Source organism: Hirundo rustica, chromosome 4 (assembly GCF_015227805.2).
Source record: "Hirundo rustica isolate bHirRus1 chromosome 4, bHirRus1.pri.v3, whole genome shotgun sequence".
NCBI lineage: Eukaryota > Metazoa > Chordata > Aves > Passeriformes > Hirundinidae > Hirundo > Hirundo rustica.
The window spans coordinates 49,088,854-49,108,125 of record NC_053453.1 but is presented as its reverse complement, the minus strand read 5'-3'; the positions used below and the strand labels follow the sequence as shown (position 1 = coordinate 49,108,125).

At 46.1% G+C, this 19,272-nt stretch overlaps 2 protein-coding genes across 2 annotated transcripts in view; one reads left to right on the top strand and one right to left on the bottom strand.

Annotated features, from left to right (window-relative positions):
* Positions 1–3,010, bottom strand: part of GSG1 (germ cell associated 1) — a 39,660-nt gene extending 36,650 nt beyond the window's left edge. The window contains exon 1 of the mRNA XM_040061156.1: positions 2,901–3,010. The gene's annotated coding sequence lies outside the window, so the exon portion shown is untranslated. The remainder of the gene's footprint in view (positions 1–2,900) is intronic.
* EMP1 (epithelial membrane protein 1) lies at positions 2,737–17,840 on the top strand. Its single transcript, XM_040061161.2, has 5 exons — positions 2,737–2,873; positions 14,335–14,452; positions 15,193–15,295; positions 15,400–15,540; positions 16,147–17,840. Exons 2-5 carry the CDS (start codon positions 14,375–14,377, stop codon positions 16,308–16,310), a joined length of 486 nt encoding a protein of 161 aa, XP_039917095.1. The 5' UTR covers positions 2,737–2,873; positions 14,335–14,374; the 3' UTR covers positions 16,311–17,840.
* The last annotated feature ends 1,432 nt before the right edge of the window (positions 17,841–19,272 follow it).

Genomic DNA, 19,272 nt, shown 5'->3' with positions numbered 1-19,272 from the left:
CAGCAACTGCAAGTTGCTTATTTAGGAAGAACTTCAGGAAAGACATGGCAAGCATGAGAGAGCTTCACCCTCTCATTGCCCGGGGAAGTGCTCATCCAGATTATAACACCTTAAATTCTCATGGCTTTGACCTGACCACCTCCAATTAACAAACTGCAGGCATTCAGAAAAGCCTGTGAAATGAGTGATGCTTAAATCAAGGGACACCATGAAGTGTGGCATGGGGATTTTAGGCAATTCAACCTTAGTGTGTCAAACCTGCAGAATGCTTAAGACTTTTGACCTCATGTTGAGACTTCTCATGTCAAGGGTTTTCTACTGCAACCCACCTTGTGGAAACCATGCATCACAAAGGAAGAAATTGCTGCAGACACACAGAAAGACCAGCCTATTCTCTGGATGAGCAGATAGAGCTGGTTCTCCATAACACATACACAAAGATTTACTGGGCTAACCCTTCATCCAACAAAAAGCAGCTACAGAAAACATGATAAATCTCGATAAGATTTATCAACTCAAAACTTTCTCCTTCCTTAAGATACTGGTAGGAAGTTCTCTCACTTCTACCATTTCTCTGTATCCAGATAAAATATGGAAGGATCTCAACAAGCTGCCAATCTGCTCAATGGAAGCTGAACTCTCCCCTGACTCCACTGTACCTTGGTATGAGAGGGATACCCTCCCTTCCTTAAACCATGACCATGTTGACATGCAGCATTGCAGCATTGCTCCCAAACAGGAGCATCTATCCGCATTCTTGTTCACTGGACGTGTGCTGTTACCCCCTTTCATACCCAGCTTGCCAGGCCTAGCAGCAGGGGTGAAGCCAATGGTTGGCAGGGTCCCGGTGTTCCTCCAGGGCCACAGTCACAGCCTGTGTGGCCTGTCCGGTTACTCTTCTTCTCTCTGCTGGCTGGGCACCAATACTTCCAGATGGAGAGCTAGGAAGCAATGCTCCTCTGGGGAAGCTGATGCTAATGCTGCAGAACACCTCCACCTCTCTGTGAAGCCTCTGATATTGGCCACTGGCTGTCACAGCCCCCAGGTTAGAGGGCGGTCTGTACAAAACTAGTTTGCTCTCTCAGGACAAACAATGCTTTGCCATCACAGCTCACTTCCTACCCAGCCTCTTAGGGGGCTCCACTCTTGTCCCATGTGTCTTTTTGATACAGGTGTTCTCTCTGCTGGGTCCCAGTAAACAGTTCTGTGATGGCAGGCAGCTGCTCCCTAGCAGGTGGGCAGTTACTTGTGAAGTGGTCTGGGGCAGAGGATACTTCACCACAGCTGAACTCTGGGCAACAGTGTTTGCTTTGAGATCCTGTACTTTAGTATTTTGTATGGAGCTGGGCAACCCTCACTCTAATAAACTCTGCCAGGGGATCAGTGCAGGGGAAATGGATGGTGCAGCTCAGTGCAAATGCCACCTTTTACTGCAGGGTAAGCAAATAAACTTTCTTTTCCCTGAATATTGTATTCATATATATCAACAAGAAGCACATTCTAATTCACAGACATTAAACACAGTTAGGCTTATTTTATCCTGGAGGAAAAAAGACTGTCTTTACTTTCCATCAGTGGAAAAATTCCCATGGGATTGTCTTTGCCCACCATATGTGTCATCTTTGCTGCTGTTTTATCCATAACTCTTTTAAGCATGTTGCTATAGTCTAAAATTAGACCAGACATATATAACACCAGACAGGAGGAATAATCTGATAACCAGCAAGATCTTTTAATCTGTGTGGATTTCAAAGAGAATCAGCTTCGTTTTTCAAATAAAGGCAATCCAATGCCATCCTCATTAAAGTGGGAAAGGCCAGGTATTTTGTCAGTATCTGCTTATCTCTTGCTGGGCCTTGCAAAGGCAGGGTTGATTCCTTGCAGTAGCAGACCACCAACTCTATTGCAGTATGGATCATATTTTAACACAGATGCTTTCTGACAAACTTCTTCCCCTTTCACCCACATCTCAAGCACACCCCTATTCAATCTTACTTGTAGCATCTACAAGACAACTCCACCAGACCATTTTCAGCAAATGTAAAGGACCTATTTTTAGAAGCCTTTAAGAAGGCAAGAAATGCTGACCTCAGAAATCTGTGAATAATAAGCTCCTTATTTCTTCTTCCCTGCCTGCTCTCTCCATGGAAGCAAATCACCACTATGTGGCCAAATTGTTCCAGAGTCACCACCAGGCCAGAGCTGCATTTTGAGCATCTCTACTCCTTGATACATTCCCAAAAATCTTGTCCATGCCAACCTAACAGGTTCGATTTGAATTCCCCCATGCTGTCAGCCTCAGCGACTTCTCTCCATGCAGCACGGGGAGGGGATGTGGTGACTCACCAAGCCTTGGGATCCCCCCTGCCAACCCACTGTTTGTTTGAGTGATTTTATTGTTGAAGCCCTGTTGCCACGTTTGTAACTATACTTTTTTTTTTTTTTTTTTTTTTTTTAATGACAACCAGAAGTTCAGTTTTATAAACAGATGCTGTTGTGGGCTTCTCTTATTCAGCTGGATCAACATCAGCCATTTTTCCAGGCTGCGGTCTCTATGCTACACACTGAGTCAGAGGCAGCCCTGCACAGATTTCTTTGAATCACTGGTTTCCTCCCAGAGACTCTTGACACCCTGCCAACAAAACAGGGCGTAGCTCATTAATTTTTTTTTTCTTTCTCTTTAAAGGCAGTCTGATTCATAGTAACTCCTTTAAAACAGAGTGGAAAGACACCACCCTCCCACACCACCGGAGGAAACTTAAACCACCACCAGGTCACTCCCCTTCACTCCAGCTCTGCACTCCAGGACATCGGCACTGCAGCCCAGCACACTCGTTCTTCCACAGGTGCCAGCACTGGCCCCAGCCCACACGGTAAGAGCTATTCTTGAAAATCCTCACCAACGTTTCTCCCTCAGTGGCTGCTCCCCGCTCCTAGCAGCACCAGTCTGCCTTTCTCCACTGCTCCTTTACTTCGCTTCATCTTGGCGCTTGAGCTGGCTATGGCACCCACCTTAATTTTCATCTTTTGTTTTGAAATCCAGCTGTGTTACAGGGCACCGCAAGGCACCCTGGTTGCAGCCTTGGAGTGCTGGCAGCAGCAATGTTATTTTCACCTCCAGGACACGTGCAGCCAGGGTGCAGGCACAGGGTGCCCAACCTGGGCCAATTCACACTTAGGAGCTGCTGTGTGCTTTTGGAGTAGCATTGTTGACAAATGTGGAAAAATGCCTGCTTAAAATTAGGGCTGCAGGCTCAGTTTTTCTGGCACTCAAGTATTTCTGCTTGTCTCTCTCCCCTCCATAATTAGTTTGCCAAGCTCTAATTTAAAACAATAGCAATCATTGGGGAGCACTGCGAGGTAACGTGGGAGAGCGGGTGAAATTGCTAGGAGCACCATAATCTGCTGGTAAGGGTGTGTCAAGGAGATAGAGACACTGATGGGAAGTGTAGGATTGCAAAGACTGGCAATTTTCCCTCCTCACCTGCCTTTTTTCACGAAACTGCCCCCCCCTCCCCCGTCCCCTCCTCTTCCTCACCATTTCTCTTGTTTCATTTGTTTGCTATAGTTTGCATCCCGTGGTCAAATCTGAATTATTTTTGAGATCTGAGAAAGGGAGTGCAGCAAAGCCAGTTTGCTGGCATCACACCGGTTCCTGTTGCAGGAACTCAGCCCTTCCCTACACAGTTTTGAGCGTTTGAAAGAGACTGAACAGTATTTAGCCCAACACGGCCAGGAATGGGTGGGGCTTAGGCTGAGACTGTGAATAATTACTATATTAATGAACTAGAAGCTGAGCTGACTGTAACTCTTTGGAAATAGGATGGATTTCGTGAATATTTAAGTCCCCTCTGGCCCTGTTGCTTGTAGCTCAGCCATGCAGTGGTGCCTCCTGACTAAGAAATAAATGTGTTAGAATTGTGGAGAAACTGACTGAGGCAGCAAGTGTTTCCTGGGCAGTCAGAAACCGGAAAGGGAAGAAAGCATTTTTGGAAGTTGTCATTGAATACGATTAACAATTAAATCATATTGATATTAAAAAAAAAAAATAAATAAAAAATGCTGTGTTCACCAGTTGTTCAACTTTCACTCAGAAGCTTTGAATTCCTTAAGGCACCTCTGAGAGCATATTTGCCCAGGAACTGACCACTTAACATTTCTGGATGTAGTGGGATTCTTTTCTAAGCAAACACTTAAAGGAGGTGGGCATGAAGAATGTGAAAACTTGGAGCCCTTTAGCTAATGTTCTATGATAATAGGGGTTTAAACCAGCCGAATGCCTCCACCCAGTCCATCTGGGGACTGTGAGCACAGAGTGAGGCCTTGAAGGCAGCTTATTTCTATTTGCTCCCTTGGGCATTAGAATCGGAAAAGGATCAAAACTGAGGTACCTACTGACACTGCAGTGCCTGGAAGCACCCTCTGAAATGCAGTGCCTTCCTTGGAGGCCCTGCACACCCACCTAAGGAATTCCTGTCAGTAGGCTTCTGTGGAAGCTCCCTCAGCTATGACTAACCACCCAAACACGGTCTGAGCCATTCATCCAAGCCACCCCTGTGTGAGAGCGGGGATCTCCACTGGGCTCATGCCATCCTGACAGAGACGAGCCACACCCAAGGACACATAAATGCAGGACTGACATTGATGTGGGATCTTGAGGGGAAGCACCAAGTTTTGGAGTGGGTGCCTCATCTGCAGGGCTGCTAGTGCTCCCCCAGTGAGACTCTGCTGAGGACAGAGAGCCCTGGGCTTGGGAAACCAGCCCTTCTGGTCTAGCCAATGGTCTTTCAATTTTGCAGTGTGGAAGAAATTCGAGTGCATGCAGGAATAATTGTGTGGTAGTCTGGGGTGGAGCAGAGGTTGTGTTTTGAAACAGTTCTGGGAGATTTGCTGATAATAGCCAGCATGTTTTTGGCAAAAGACCCACCTCAGGGCCTCGCTTATAATGAGATTGGGGAGATTTGCTGCAAGTACTAATCCTTCTCTCTATTCATCACCATCCCAGCTACAAGGCTCATACACGGCACTCAGCCTATTCCCACTTCTGTTTCCTCAGAGCAAGTAAAAGTGGGAGGGAACCTGCTTCCATAGTTCTGCCCACTCCATGGGGCTTCATGGGCCCCATAATCCCCAGCTGGTTGCTGGGATACCCCTCTCATGCCATGCTTCTCCTTGCTCACTCCCCAGTTCATTTAGTATTCCCTTTGCTAAGTCCTGCATGGATGGCAAAGGAGGAGACACCTGATGCTGGGCTGGAATCTTTTCTCAGATGCTCAAGTGCCCTGTAAGGCAAGAAATAGCACTACTAGACCCCTTTGATCTCAACAGGTACCTGTGTCTGTACCTTTTAATAGGGAAGTGACAGCACTGTCACTCAGAACAACACAAGGCGGGCTGCAAGGCATGGCACTCCTAATTTTTTTCCTCCCTTCTGTTTTCCAACAAACAATTAATGAGATAAAACTAAAATATGAGATTTATTTACCCTTCCTTCATGGCAGGGAGAAGTAAGAGGCCTGGAGCTGCTCTTTTACTCCTCTAAAAGGGAGGGTGAGGAAGAGGATTTCCAATCTTCACATCTAAAGATGCATGCTTAATACTTAATTGGTCTTTTCTGCTGAGGCAAAGCAGCATTCACAGAAAAGGATGGCCCTTCTTCTCTGTGGCCCTGCCAGGATTGGTAACTAACTCACAGCCACAGTGCTGTAACAGTGGCAGTGAACAAATATGCACATATCAATTATGCCTGTATTGATCCTCTGTCAGGGCCAGTCCACACCCAATCATCCCACAGCATGACACAGGGTATAGCAGCAGTTCCCCAAATAAACTGCCCAGAGGGAAATCTGGAGCGCCTCTTAAGCTGCTTTCTGCCATTACACCGCAGGGAGAGCAGCAAAGCAGCGCATCTCGGGGCTGCCATCTGGAGCGTGATTTCTTCAAACCCCGCTGAGAGTTTTGGAAAGCACCTCCTTAGCTAGAACAGCTTGACAATGAAAAAAGGAAACTCTGGCTAAATTTGCAGCTTCACGCACCCTGCTCCTCCTGAACTGTTTTCAGGAGGGCAGAGAGTATATAGAAGCTTCTCTTTTGGTAAGACCAAATAGAGACATCTTTTGGTAGGCCCATGCCTTCTCATAGAAGGGAGGGACAGGTTAGGACAACCAGGGCCTCCAGGGCCCACATTGCCCAAGGGAGTGACAAGTTTGCCAAGATCATAATTAAGATCTAACTCCTTTACCCCGTGAAAAACAGTCTGTAACAGAGGCATGGGGAGACACCCATGGTGAGAGCCCAGGGACACATCTGGGCTAGGTCATCCCCAGTCTTGCAGGAAATACACTGAACTCTGAGCACTGGAGTGGCTGACACAGGTGAACAGTGACTCATGCTGAAGGCTTAACTCTTGTCATGTGGGGCCACCTGGAAATATGTTTGTATTTGAGGAAATCCAGGGTGTGGACATTTGTTGTCCTTTTGTCCTCACAAGGCAGAGTCTGCTGAATGAGGGGAGTTGTGAAACCAACCGCCAGGAATGGGTCCATTGTCCACATTCTTCTCATTCCAGAGAGGTATCTTCCCTGTATTGGCTCCAGCAAGCCTCTGGGAAGGATAGTGAGAGTCATGGGAGCAAGAGGGGAGAGCTACAAAATGCTGAGAGCCTGGAGCAGGCTGGTCAAAGGATTGCTGAAGACCAGCTCCAGGAATGTGGACCACTGCTGAAGGAGAGCTGGGCACATCCCCTGGCTGTGACAGCTTAGGCAGCTGAGCCAGCCTGCCTGCTAGCTGGCCTCCAGCAACTCGGCCAGGCCAGCATGGTGTGTCCTCATCAGGGGAGCTCTTGATGTCTCCAAAGCCACATGTAACATGAATCAGCTTATACCATACTGATCACAGTTTAAGGAGCCCACTGAAAGCCAGATGAGGTATTTTGCACCATGACCACCTTTATTCCATCCTGCACAGAGCACTGACCAGCTCCAGGCTGCACAGTGTCCTCCTGTGTCTGCTTCATACATATGCTCCCCCCAGTTCATCACTTGTGCACTTTGGTTGAAAGAAGGAGCTTTCACACAATTCTGCATTTGAATCCTGCTCAGTCTTTTCCAAGCTGACTTACAGGAGCAAAGGCACCCTGAAAGCAAACTGACCCAAGAGCTCAGACTCTTTAGATGCCTGAGTCACACTGACCTCAGTGTCTCATAGGTCATAGGACTGCAGTTTTAATCCAAGAATGCAGCCAAACGCACAGTTGATGTGGGCTTCACAGTCCTTCAACCTCTTTCTAAGGGCTGTTGCAAAGAGGAAAAGTAGGAAGTCCCACCAGAAGTGATCTGTGTACTTTTGCTCATACCAATCTTTCCTGTAACCTGAGCTTTCCTGTCAGGGCTGTCAAATAGTTTCTCCCACGTGGGCACTGCCAGTGTGGCACAGATAGATCCGTGCACCCATAAAGAAGCTGTGCACACACACAGACACACACACAGAGTTCACACTCCCATTCATAGAGGGGAGTGTGCATCTCCCACACAGATCTGCAGATGCACATCCCTACACACAACAGTCAATGCCCAGGCTGTCAGTCCTCCCACAAATGTTTCTCGTGTATCTCAGAAGCTTGTTGGAACTCCTGCCAGTAACTCCGGTGTCTAATTAGCCCGCCCAGGGACCACCTAGCGCTCTAAGGGGTGAGGGTGCTCTGCATCACACCTCAGGAGGTGCAGAGGAACATTTCTGTGCCTCCATTAACTCTGGGGTCCCTTTCCCCACCCCTCCCTCTTACTAGCTGCCCATCAGTCCCAGCCCTTCCTTGGCATGCCTAGTGACAGCAAAGACTGCTGGCTGCCTGCCAGGCTCCAGGCAGCTGTCTCTTCCCTTTCCGACTACCAAACGCGCATTGGAGTTTCAGTTGATGTTGTGACATGGCTAAGTGCTTGAGGGTGGTTTCTTCTGGAGAAAATACCAATTTCTCACTGTCTGCTCTAGGAGTTCTGATATTCCCCCACTCTCATATGAATCATGAGCATGAGAGCTGGAAAACCCTTATGTGTCATCTTTTGTGGCTCCCCTCTGCATCTCTCAGTGAGTGGAGGTTCATCACCAAGAGTGGATTCTTGAGGAATTTGTCAGATCCCGTAAGAAATTTTTCACATGCTGGTGTTTCACCACTCCCTTGGGAAGGCAGTTCCACTGATCTCTTGGAGTTCATTCCACCATGAAATCCTTCACAAGAACCAGACATAATCTTCCATTTACTTTAACTTATTTTCAGCTCTAGCCCCAGGCTAGTCTACACTTTCCTTTGGGTTGACATTACTCTGCTGCTTTTACAGCCTTGCTGTACCCCATGTGGTCATCACAGCCACTACCCATATGTACGTGAAATCTCACTGCCATAAACCAGAGGCTCCTAAGGTCTCCATGTGCCCACACACACCTCTTGCCCAACCCTCCTCCCGCACATGTGAACTCTCTTTCCAGAGGCAGCTTACTCATACACATGTCTATAAAAAGCATCTGACTTGTAAATTGAGTCAGGCTGGTCTGTCAGAACCAGGCTGTCAACAGCAGTGCAGACGTACAGTAGTTTGTAAAAGTCTGGAGTCAGCAAGGAGTCTGGATTCATCAGGATCTGAAGCAAGAGACAGAGAAATGGGCGAAAGCAAAAGGATCCTTCCCTGTTGTTTAAAGTTGTCATAAGCTTTCTAGTAACACTGTGACATGTCCAAAGTCATCATGCCACCACAATATTAGAGAGATATTCACATGTTTGCAGCCTGCCAAATGACTCTGGGCACAATGAGGACTGATGCTCATAGCCCACACAAGGATGAGGTGTACTGTTTTAGCAGGTCTAAGATGCAGTGATGGCCTCAGCTCAGTCAGAAGGCATGTGTACAAATTCTGCAGAAGGTTTTATCCTACCCTGAGGTTTCCCTTATTGGTAGCAACATGGCAGCATTGCTATTTGTGGGTTGGCTTTGCGCTGAGGAATCTGCTGGTAACAGAGGTGGAAGTTTGTAGCTGTCTCAAACAATACCAAACAGTTTTTACTTTCTGTCCATTACTCTCCAGTTTTCTCCTTCCTTTCCTAGTGACCTTGGCCCTGATTTGAACCACCAGCATTCCTGCTGTGATTCTATGCCCCTCAGACAGTGGCCAAGTTCACATGCTTTCTCCAGATATTGGACCTCCTATTGTCCCCATCAGAGACTGGGAGAATCAGACCACTGGTCTGACTTCCTTATATTCTGTAGTGGCAGCTGGGAAAGGCAGAATTTCTTTTGTGTTAGTTGTTTTCAATCTATGAAGATTTTTGTTGACATTCTAATCAAAAGCATTTTTTTTCCCCAAAAGGCCATCTTTCTACTGTTGAGAAATCTAATGTATCAAACTAAAGGGTCTTCAGCTGAAAAACTCACTTTGAAAGGAGTCAGAGATCACCAGTGTGCACAGGCAGTGCAATTTAGATGTCCTGCTTTCTGGACACTCTAGGGAGCTACAGGATATTGGCTGGGTTCTCACCTCAGCCAGCATCTCTCACAGTACACCTCACCAACTCAGCCTGGGAGAGGCAGTCCCAAGCAGAGACCTCAGTTCACAGAGGAAGATGGAAATAGAACTACATCCATTCAGGAATAGTTGAGATCCGAAATATTTCAAATTCAGTTGAGGGTGCCCTGATTTTTCACCCAAAACAACCCCATTGTTCCTACAGAAACATGCTGTTTACTCACCCTCTAGTCTTTTCACTGAAATGCACTTTCTGTCAGAAGCAAAGGACCTCTACCTGATCTGGCTGACCCTCTTGGGTAACTCACTCCCTATACTTGAGAAGCTATACCATTGGCCTTTATCATATCTCCAAGTGGCACTTCACATTCCATCCTGATCCTTTGCTAAGAAGAAAACCAGGGACAAGGACTCACTTCTTTGTATTGCCCTCAGACAGAAGGATCCAAAACACTTAAGTAGACAGAGGCGTGATGTGGTGGCAACAATCCAGCTGCATGAGAAGACTGTGTCTTAGTTTTTAATAGATAGGACCAGCCTGCTTGAACTGGAACTGGGGTGCAGCAGAGCTGTGTGTGTACTCCTCCACAGAGAAAGTCTCTATACAGCTAAGAGTCTGTCATGCTTATCTGCAGGTTATTTTGTACTGAAGGCTTCTATGGTGATTCTTATTCGTGCTTACTGTTGGTGTGGCTTGTTATTTCTCTTCATCCATCATCCCATGAAAAGGAAAGTCAGTCCGCTGTTATCAGCACAAGATCTTCTCTTGACTCATATGGGCTGTTCAGCAGGTGCATGACTTTACTTCCCCACCAGCCTGCCCTGCCTCAGTAGTCTTTTTAATGTTAAGTCTCATTCTTTTTTTTCTTGGCTTAGTGGGGGTCTCTCCTTTGAAAGATGCTTGGGCAAGACTCACAAATTGTTCGCTTGACTGTTCTTGAGAAGCAGTCCTAAAACTGACAGTGTCCTGAGCACGTAATCTTTCAGGGTTAAATTATTGTGGGGTTTGAGAGCTTTGGGGTGAGTCAGTGGAAAAAACTGGCAGCTCTAGGAAGGCTAAGACTGACTCATAGCCCAAGAAGAGCCTGAGGAACTCCAAATGCAGCTGCAATTTAGGTAGGAGAATGGAAGAAAAGGCATTTCCATGCAATTTTGTCCTATTGCTCTAGCACTGTGACCCCACCCTGTAGTGGAGAAAGATGTCTCACACTTAAAAAATCCTGTCAATCCCTGATGCTCTGCCAGTTTCTCTGCCTAATACAAGGAAAAGTCCACGCCATAGCATCAGAGACAGAAGTGAATCTATTTCAGTGCATTTCCTTCACTCACAGCTCCTCTGGGATTGTTCTCTCGTGTTTTATTTAACAGACAGAGAGAGATGAAGAAAGGGGAAAGCAAATGAATGCAGAGGGAGTCTTGTGCTTCAGCTCACAAAGAATCAAAACTAAGCTGTGAGCACATATCCCCTGGGGGAGTTTGCATTTGATAGTGTGTGTATTCAGGGTGAGGTGCTGATGTTCTCAGGAAGTAGGTTCACTGAAAGCATCTGAACTAACACTGCTCTCCTGCAGTGCTAAAACAGGCAAAAAAAGCAAAGGGAATAAAGGACTTCAGTTTTTTCTTAGAGTATTGGTCAAAGTCCTGGGCATGAGGTCATGATTTTGTTGGTTTGGGTTTGTTTTGTTTTTTGTTGTTGTAGTTTGTTTGGTGTTGTTTGGGTTTTTTTACATTGTAAAGTAATATTTAGCCCTAATTTCCATTTCTGAATGCAAACAAAAGATGCATTTAAAAGGACTGTTCTATTCCTTAGGATGTCATGAAAGTAGGTTTTTAATCTTTGAAGCAGAAAGCTTTGTTTGATGGTCCTAAAAATTAATAAGGGGGGGGGGGGGGGACGCACTGAATGAGATTTTAAAGAGGGCATGGAAAAATATATCCATCTAAGAAAGAAGCAAGTTTAGCCACTGTTCAATAAAGGCAAATTTATCAGAGTAGGCAAATTTATCAGTTTGGTTTATGCTTGCCAGTATCCTATGGTGTCAAGAGCACTTGTTACAGTTTGTGTAAGAACCAAGGCAACAACAAAGAAAAAGAATGAGAAGTAGTCAAAGGGACAGGAAGATTTGACTCAAGAGTTTGCTGCAGATATATCACCAAGTCATGGCAACAGCAATAATTTCTCAGTTTGTTGCAGTCATGGTATTGGTATCAGCTGCCATCCAGCATTTAGAAACCCTCGTCCCTTTTACAGACAATGCAAAGAAGGGGTTTAACTCTTTGGTCAAGTATGTTCATGTGGTAGTCTGCATATACCGTTGAGAACCCGGATTTTAGCAGTGCTGAAATCATAAGTGACTGTCACTACAGTCAAAGGGAAAGTCCTAAGAAGGCTGTGTCTTCTCCAAGATCATCACTAAGGGAGTGACAAGAGAGCTCAGAGTGACCCGGCCATCCAGCCAAATCAAGCATGAGTTTGTCGCTGTCGAGGCGGTCACAATACTCCTTAGATAAGTTATGTCCCATTATTACTAGTTGGTGGCTAATCTGCTTCCAGGTGTCCTGACAGGAGAAAGTCAGGTCCAGACCTCACTGTGGCTTCCACACACCACGCTCAGCTCCACCAACACTGCCCCCCCCACCCCCTCCTCCCAGTGGGTCAATGTTGCCAGTCACTAGGACCCCGTATCAGTCCAGACCAGGTATGTCACTCAGGCTGTTGCACCACATCAGGGTGACCATTTGTCGTCATCGAGATGGCCACAGCACTCAAGAGCGCTCCTTTAAAAACTTCAGGGGGCCTCAAGTATCAGTCCCATGTTATCTAAAAGTCTTTCACACTTTTTCTATGTTGCAGTTCCACAAGTAGCTCCACACAGCTCCGGCTCTTTCTCTTTTTCCTCCACTTTCCTTCTGCATTTCCTGCTTGCTCCTACCTATCCCTAGCATGGCCACCTAACCCTGTCTGTCCCTTGTATGGTATCTTATTCTTTCTGTCCCTTGCACAACCTCCTGCCCCTTCCTCCTCACAACACTGCCAGCAGACTCCAAGAGACTGTTCTCCCACCTAATTCACTCTTTTATCACACCCATAGCTGTGAGGGCAAGGCTGTTCCCACTCTTCGATAATGAACACAGCTGCAATGTATGGGGGGTAAGATTGCCTTTAACACTACCTGTATCTGTCTTCCCACACGAGTTTGCTAGGACAGCCCAAAGCAGACAAGCAAGCTTGGCCCCACATTCAACAAGTCAGGGCTTAACATCTCCAGAGAGTTCTCCTGGTGAAGGAAACCTCACAGTAGACAAGGTCTGCTGAGAAGATGGGACTAGTCACTAAACCTAATCTGTTTTACTAAAGAGTAGTCTTGTTTGGGTGGGAGCAGTGACCTAACAGAACTGGTTCCTTGGGATCCTAAACTCAAAGAATTCTTCCTGGTCACCAGCTAATGCTGGACTTGTCAAAGTGCCATTGATGGAGAAGCCTGCCTACCCACTGTGGTTTGGGAAACTATACAAGTGGTGCCAGGAACAGCTGCAGCATTTTACAGGAATACACTCCCACTCTTGGTCACAATGAGAGAAAAGACAGTAGTGGAGTAGGTGGAGTCATCAAGTAAAAGAGACACATGAATGGGACTTTACAAAGCCTTTTGTCACAGTTTGTGTGAAAGACATCACAAAGTATAAGTGTGTTGTTTCATAACAGTGTTACCACACCCTGTACAAATGGTGAAAGCATCAGACCTTACCTGATGATACTGCTCTTCAGTATCAGAACTACTGAGGGAAAGAGCAACACAGCCCTGTCAAAATTTCTAGGAAGTTTACTGGCCACAGAGTGGACTCAGTTAATGCTTTTGACTGAAATATACTCACTTGATTTGTGTGAATTGTCTACACTCATTCTCACAGCTTAGACTTGTTCCTTGCATTTCACATTTTCAGGTGAGAAGCCATCAGTTTTGACAAACTGTGTCATGCAAGCTTTCTAAAGGACATTCCCCTTTCTTTCCAATCCCATGTTCATCAATGACAGGAAATCTTAAAAAAAAAAAAAAAAAAAGTTTGCAGGATACAGAGGCAAAAGTAGCTGAAACAAACCAAAGAGGAATTTGCATTACAAGAGAATCTTATTGCTCTAATAATGTACATGCCTCAAGTTTTAAAAGGAAAATGGGCAGTTTTTGTTGCAAACCTGGGCATCTTTCCCAGCTCCAGAAAACCTCATGGCATTTCTGTTCTGGTTACTCTCCTCTTCACTTAAAGGATTGGTCTGTTGACTACTGGCCACTCTTCTGGCTCACTCTTCACCACTATTCAACAGCTGAGGCACCAAGGAACCCACAGTCCCCCATTCCATACCACCTGTCTGTGACCCAGACCAGTTGGAAGAGGCTGAGACCCCAGAGGAGAACAGGAAGCAAAAAATCTTTCCTGACCTCTGTGAATCCCATGAGCAAAAACTCCTCTTCCTAGAATGTAGGCCTGGAGTATGGCATTTTTACTCTACATTAACACACATCAATTTAAGCAACCTCTGTATATATTCAGGCTATCCCCAAGTTATCTACCCATGCTCTACATCTCCTCCCATATTGGTTCCTTAATCTTCAGGCTCTATTTAACCTCTTCAGCAGATTTTGACAGTTTTTAGTGGCTTTTTTTTTTTTTTTTTTTTTTTTTTTTTTTTTGTGATTCCACGTTTCCAGAGTGAACCTAAGATCAGCCTGGGTTTTTGCATGTAAACAAAGCCTATGGTAATGCTGTCCTTTGAATCAGCCCTTCCCTTCATATCCTCCCTCTGTTCTTGTTCTTCCTCAGAGCTCTCTGTTTTGGTGATACCACCTAGAAGAGACTCAAGATGTTGGTGCTACTGGCTGGTATCTTTGTGGTTCACATCGCCACCGTCATCATGCTCTTTGTCTCCACCATTGCCAACGTAAGTAGACCGCCCTGCACGAGACACTGCTGTCACCTCCCGCAGCAGCAGGCAGACAGACCAGGGGGCGGGTGCTCAGGCGAGGATGAGGAACATCCGCTCATGGTTACCGGGAGAGATGAAAGAGTGATGGGTGCACTCAGAGAGCCGGAAGGCGGCCGAGGTGGAACAGGAGGCAGCCTTTGTCTGTCACCTCCCCGGACCCCAGAGCCAGCAGGACCTCAACACCCTCTCATCGGGTGAGAGTGCAGGTTGGGGCCGGGGAGATCGGCAGCGCCAGCCCTGGCGCGGCACGGTTCCCCCCAGCCGGCGCCAGGCTCTTCCCACCAGGGAGCGTTCCACGCCGAGGGGCCGCCGGGGAAATCTGGGCCGAGGGGGACCCCTGGTGGCGCTGCCGGGGTCCCCGCGCCCCCCGCCCGCCGTCGGAGCAGATTTTGGGGTCCCCTCACACCCGCCTGGCCATCTGTGACCCCCCGCCGCCTCGCACAGGAAGAGGGTCAGGATGACCTGGGAGATTGCTCCATGATGATTGGAACAGACTTCACGGTGTTTTACCCAGACCAAATGACTCTGGCACTGGAAGCCAGTGCTATATCCCACCTGTCCGGGTGCTCATTTCGAATGCCTCATGCCGGTATTTTCAGGCAGTTGGGCTATTTGCGCTCACTTTACGGTTTAGTCTGACAGAAGAGCAAAGAAGCTTTCCTGCCCCTTGACACAACCGTTCTATCTTATTTCAGGTTTGGATGGTGGGTTCTTCCAGCATTGGAACGATCTCAACAGGACTTTGGCTGCTGTGTAACAAGACCTGCACTCAGCTGCCAGTTAGCAGTCAAGATGAGGGTAAGTTACATCTGCATTTTCATCGTGGTGAATCACAGGACATTGATGAGCACTGTCAAGACTGAGTCCTGACCTTCTCCAATCTATTCTCTGTGTTTTGATAGCTTCCCTCAAAGCCGTGCAAGCCTTTATGATCCTCTCAATCATTTTCTCCGTTGTGGCGCTCGTCCTGTTCATTATCCAGCTGTTCACCCTGGAAAAAGGCAAACGTTTCTACATGACTGGAGCCGTCATGCTGGTTTGCTGTGAGTATTGCATCTGCACACCCTGCCATGGCTCCATGTGCGTCCCACTGCCTCTGTGAACACAGGTAGCCACATACGGTCACCAGGGGAGGCTGTCAGCCAGCTAAATGTTTCCTCTGCTACAATTTTTGTTACGAAACAAAACAGTGGGGAATTGGAAAGTGTTGGGTTGGGATTTTTTTTTGCTGTATGTAATGAAAGTATTTCCAGAGTTTCATTAGGAAATCCCAATGGGTTTTGCAAAATACCTTTGAAAGACAACAAAAAGGATTCAAGCGTTTTGGGGAAGCAGGGGAATAAATAGTTAGACAGCTACTGCACATGGGATTCAACACATAGCACCAAACTGTCGTCACATCTTATTACTGATTTCCTCCTAACAAAGATTTATTCCTCATGGCACCCACTAAACAAGCCCCAAGTGTCTTATGTCATCACAGCTCCAAAAGAAATCCTCCACAAATAAGCCTAGCGGGCAGCAGTTCCTCTCTCATATGGCACAAGACATGCATTACAATCTCAGGGAACAGCAGTACTTCAGAAGTCTTGCGGCAATGCTGGTTTCTGTACATTTTCCAACTCTATTTTCCCTCTTCTTTCCTACAGGGATGTGCATTCTGATTGCAGTCTCCATTTACACAGCTCGGTTCACAGGCACAATGGTGTACTACATAAATCCTCACCATGGCTACTGCTTCATATTGGCCTGGATCTGCTTTTGCTTCAGTTTCATCATTGGCATCCTCTACCTTGTTCTTAGAAAAAAATAAGGCTGATGGGTGTCCAAGGGAGAGGGTTGGCTACTGGGAGTGGGGAAAAATTACTCTACTGAGAGAATTGTTGGGCCGATAGACAAAACCAGCCACCACCATCACCACCTCAGAAGAATCAATAACAAAGCTAGAATCCTCAGAAACTCCTTCACCAAAGCGAGGGAGAAACAACTCCTACTGATCTAGCACTTCTGGGGCTAGATATCTGCAAGTGACCCAGACAGCTCTTCTCCTTTTCTGCAAAGTTGTGCCATAACTTCACAAAGCTTCAAGCTCAGCAGTGATGATTAAAGGGCACCACAAAAACAAGGGCTATATCTTTTTCCCTTCCTAGAGCCCTTCTTGCTTACATTTGGATGTGCCTTGTGGGTTGGGCGGTAAGGATTATGATCCCTTTATTTGTCCATTGATACAAATGGGATGGGCCTTTTGTTACATTTTTTTTAAAAAAAATATATATATATATATGCACATAAGTGAACATTAAAGACATTAAATGGAGAAGAAATAGAAATTGGATTAATTTTGTATTAAAATATCTACAAAAATAAGGCAGCAAATTTTTTTGCTGCTCCATTTTCTATTTGATATTCCCATGATTGAATAAGATACAAGTTGGAATGGCAAATATACAGGCATGGGTGATGGAGAGAGAGAGAGAGAAAGAGATAAAGAGAGAGAGAAAGTGTAGGGGTAAAGATATACGAGGGTTCTTAATTACAGAAGATGCAGTTGCGCAGTGGTACACATGCAGGGAAGGAAGCATCTGCTGTCTACCCTAAAATAATCTTCTGTTTAACTCCAGAACATGGTAACAGCACTGCTACATCGCAGATCCTTACTGAGAACAGTCCTTATCTGTAGGCAGGGCTTTTTTCCCCTCATCGTCACCTGGTGTATGATATTGAGTGCCCCACCTTGTGACAAAACTCATCTCAAAAGCAGATAATGGTTATCAGAGGAAATTTATTCCCTAATGAGAGATCAGGAGAGATGAAGCAGGGCTTGTGAGTTTTACTCCTTGCTGCACAACCTTAGGCCAGCCACTTAACCTCATGCTTTTTATCTGCCAAATTCTTCCATGAAACTAGCTACCTCCCAGGGCTGCTGAGAGATTTATGAGTCCACTCTGTAACACAAAGTCCCCATGTGAAAGGCTGGCATAGGAAAGTTAGGCACTGGTACTGCTGCAACCCACAAATTTCTGTTAGTTTGAGGAATCTCAGTCACAAGAGGCATTTGCAAGAGATGAGGTCAAAATTTTCTGTGACTTCATTCACAGCTAAAAGGTAGAGAGTATAAAAAGCCATGTTAGTGCTGATTGTACATGGATGCTATTTACCTCTCTCTCTCTTTCTGTTACATTTTCTTCTTATGCAGACTTTATCAATTTGGTGGATATATTCTAGTACTGTATGTTGGTGTTTCATTAACAAAGGTTATTTCATATATAGTCATTGTAAATATTTTGAAATGCATATTTTTAACACTGTGGGTATAAAAATAAAATCTGATTCCCTTTATAATAAATAGTTTTTCTCTGTTTTATTTTCCATTAGTGTTTCACATATTTTTTAGCAGAAGTATTTGCTGTTCTTACTGAATCACAGTCCACCCCTTTAAGACAGTGCAGAACTACCATGTTCTCTTGCATGCCAGCATATGAGATTTACTGTTCTGAAGGGAAGGAGGAAGCAGAACAACTCTCAGAGCTCCTGTTTCAGGCTGCCTGCAAGCTCAGGCAGACAGAGTGAGCTCAGGCACACAGTATCAGTGCCAGGCTTTGCTTCACACCCACGAAAGCTGGAACCATACCTTCTCACTCTAGCAGAATCTCATCTGTCCCACAGCAAAATCACCAAGGTGTTTGTCTGGGTCTCACAAGCCGGTTGAGCTGTTGCCTCTCTAGCACTGTCTGGCCAAACACCTCTACAGTTCTAGAGCTTGAGCAAAGAGTCCAAAGCCCAGGACAGAGGCAGATCTCAGAAAACTTGGGGCACAATCCTGTGAGCTGTGAGGTGAGGTAAGATCAAGCAAGAATCATCTGTGTAGGAATTTTTTCTTTATTCTACCACAGGGAGAGCTAAGACATGCTAATTGAGAACATGAATCTTTAGGAGCTGAAGTTTTACCAGAGAGGGATCTCTTACAGCAGGATGTGGGAAGGGCTCACAGTGTGTCATGGATGGACACTTGTCTTGGTCTCAGGAGGCTCCAGGAGTCACAGAATTATAGAATATGCTGAGTTGAAAGGAAGCAATCAGGTCCTTCGAGTCCAACTCCTGGCCCTGCACAGGCCATTCCAAGAATCACAGCATATGCCTGAGAGCATTGTTCAAATGCTTCTTGAACTCTGCCAAGGCTTGGTGCTGTGAACACTGCTTAGTGCTGTAGCCACTGAGTCCTGCTGTTCCTCATTCTCCTGACATTCCTAGAAGTGCATAGTAACCAAAGACCATCTGGCCACTGTGGACAAGGCTAACACTGACAGGTGAGACATGAGCCACCCACTGAGGTGGGAGTACTGAGGGAAGCTAGCTAGTGCGCCTTACAGGAGCACACCACTGCTAGGCTGGTATCTGTGTCCTGTTCATAGCATGGTACAGATGTGACAATATGATTCCTCAAAGGATGACAAGGCAATGCCTTGTTGGCATGACCAGGACAGGTCATAGGCAATGGTCTTAATTTTTGAACAGTGGTCTCCAACAGCACTTGTGTCACCATAGACTGTTGTCATTGATAGCTTAGAAAGGATATGAAGGCTACTGGACACTCTGGGTAGCTTGGCTTGCCTGAAAAAAACACTTGGTCTCCTAAAACATCAGTACCCTAATCTACAGCTGGAAAAGGTCACTAAGTCCTCTGGCATCTGACAAACCTAGTTATCTGGTCCCTGAAGTATAATTCATTCCAAATGAGACAGTCTTTGCTCACACTGAGTAGCTCCCACCACCAT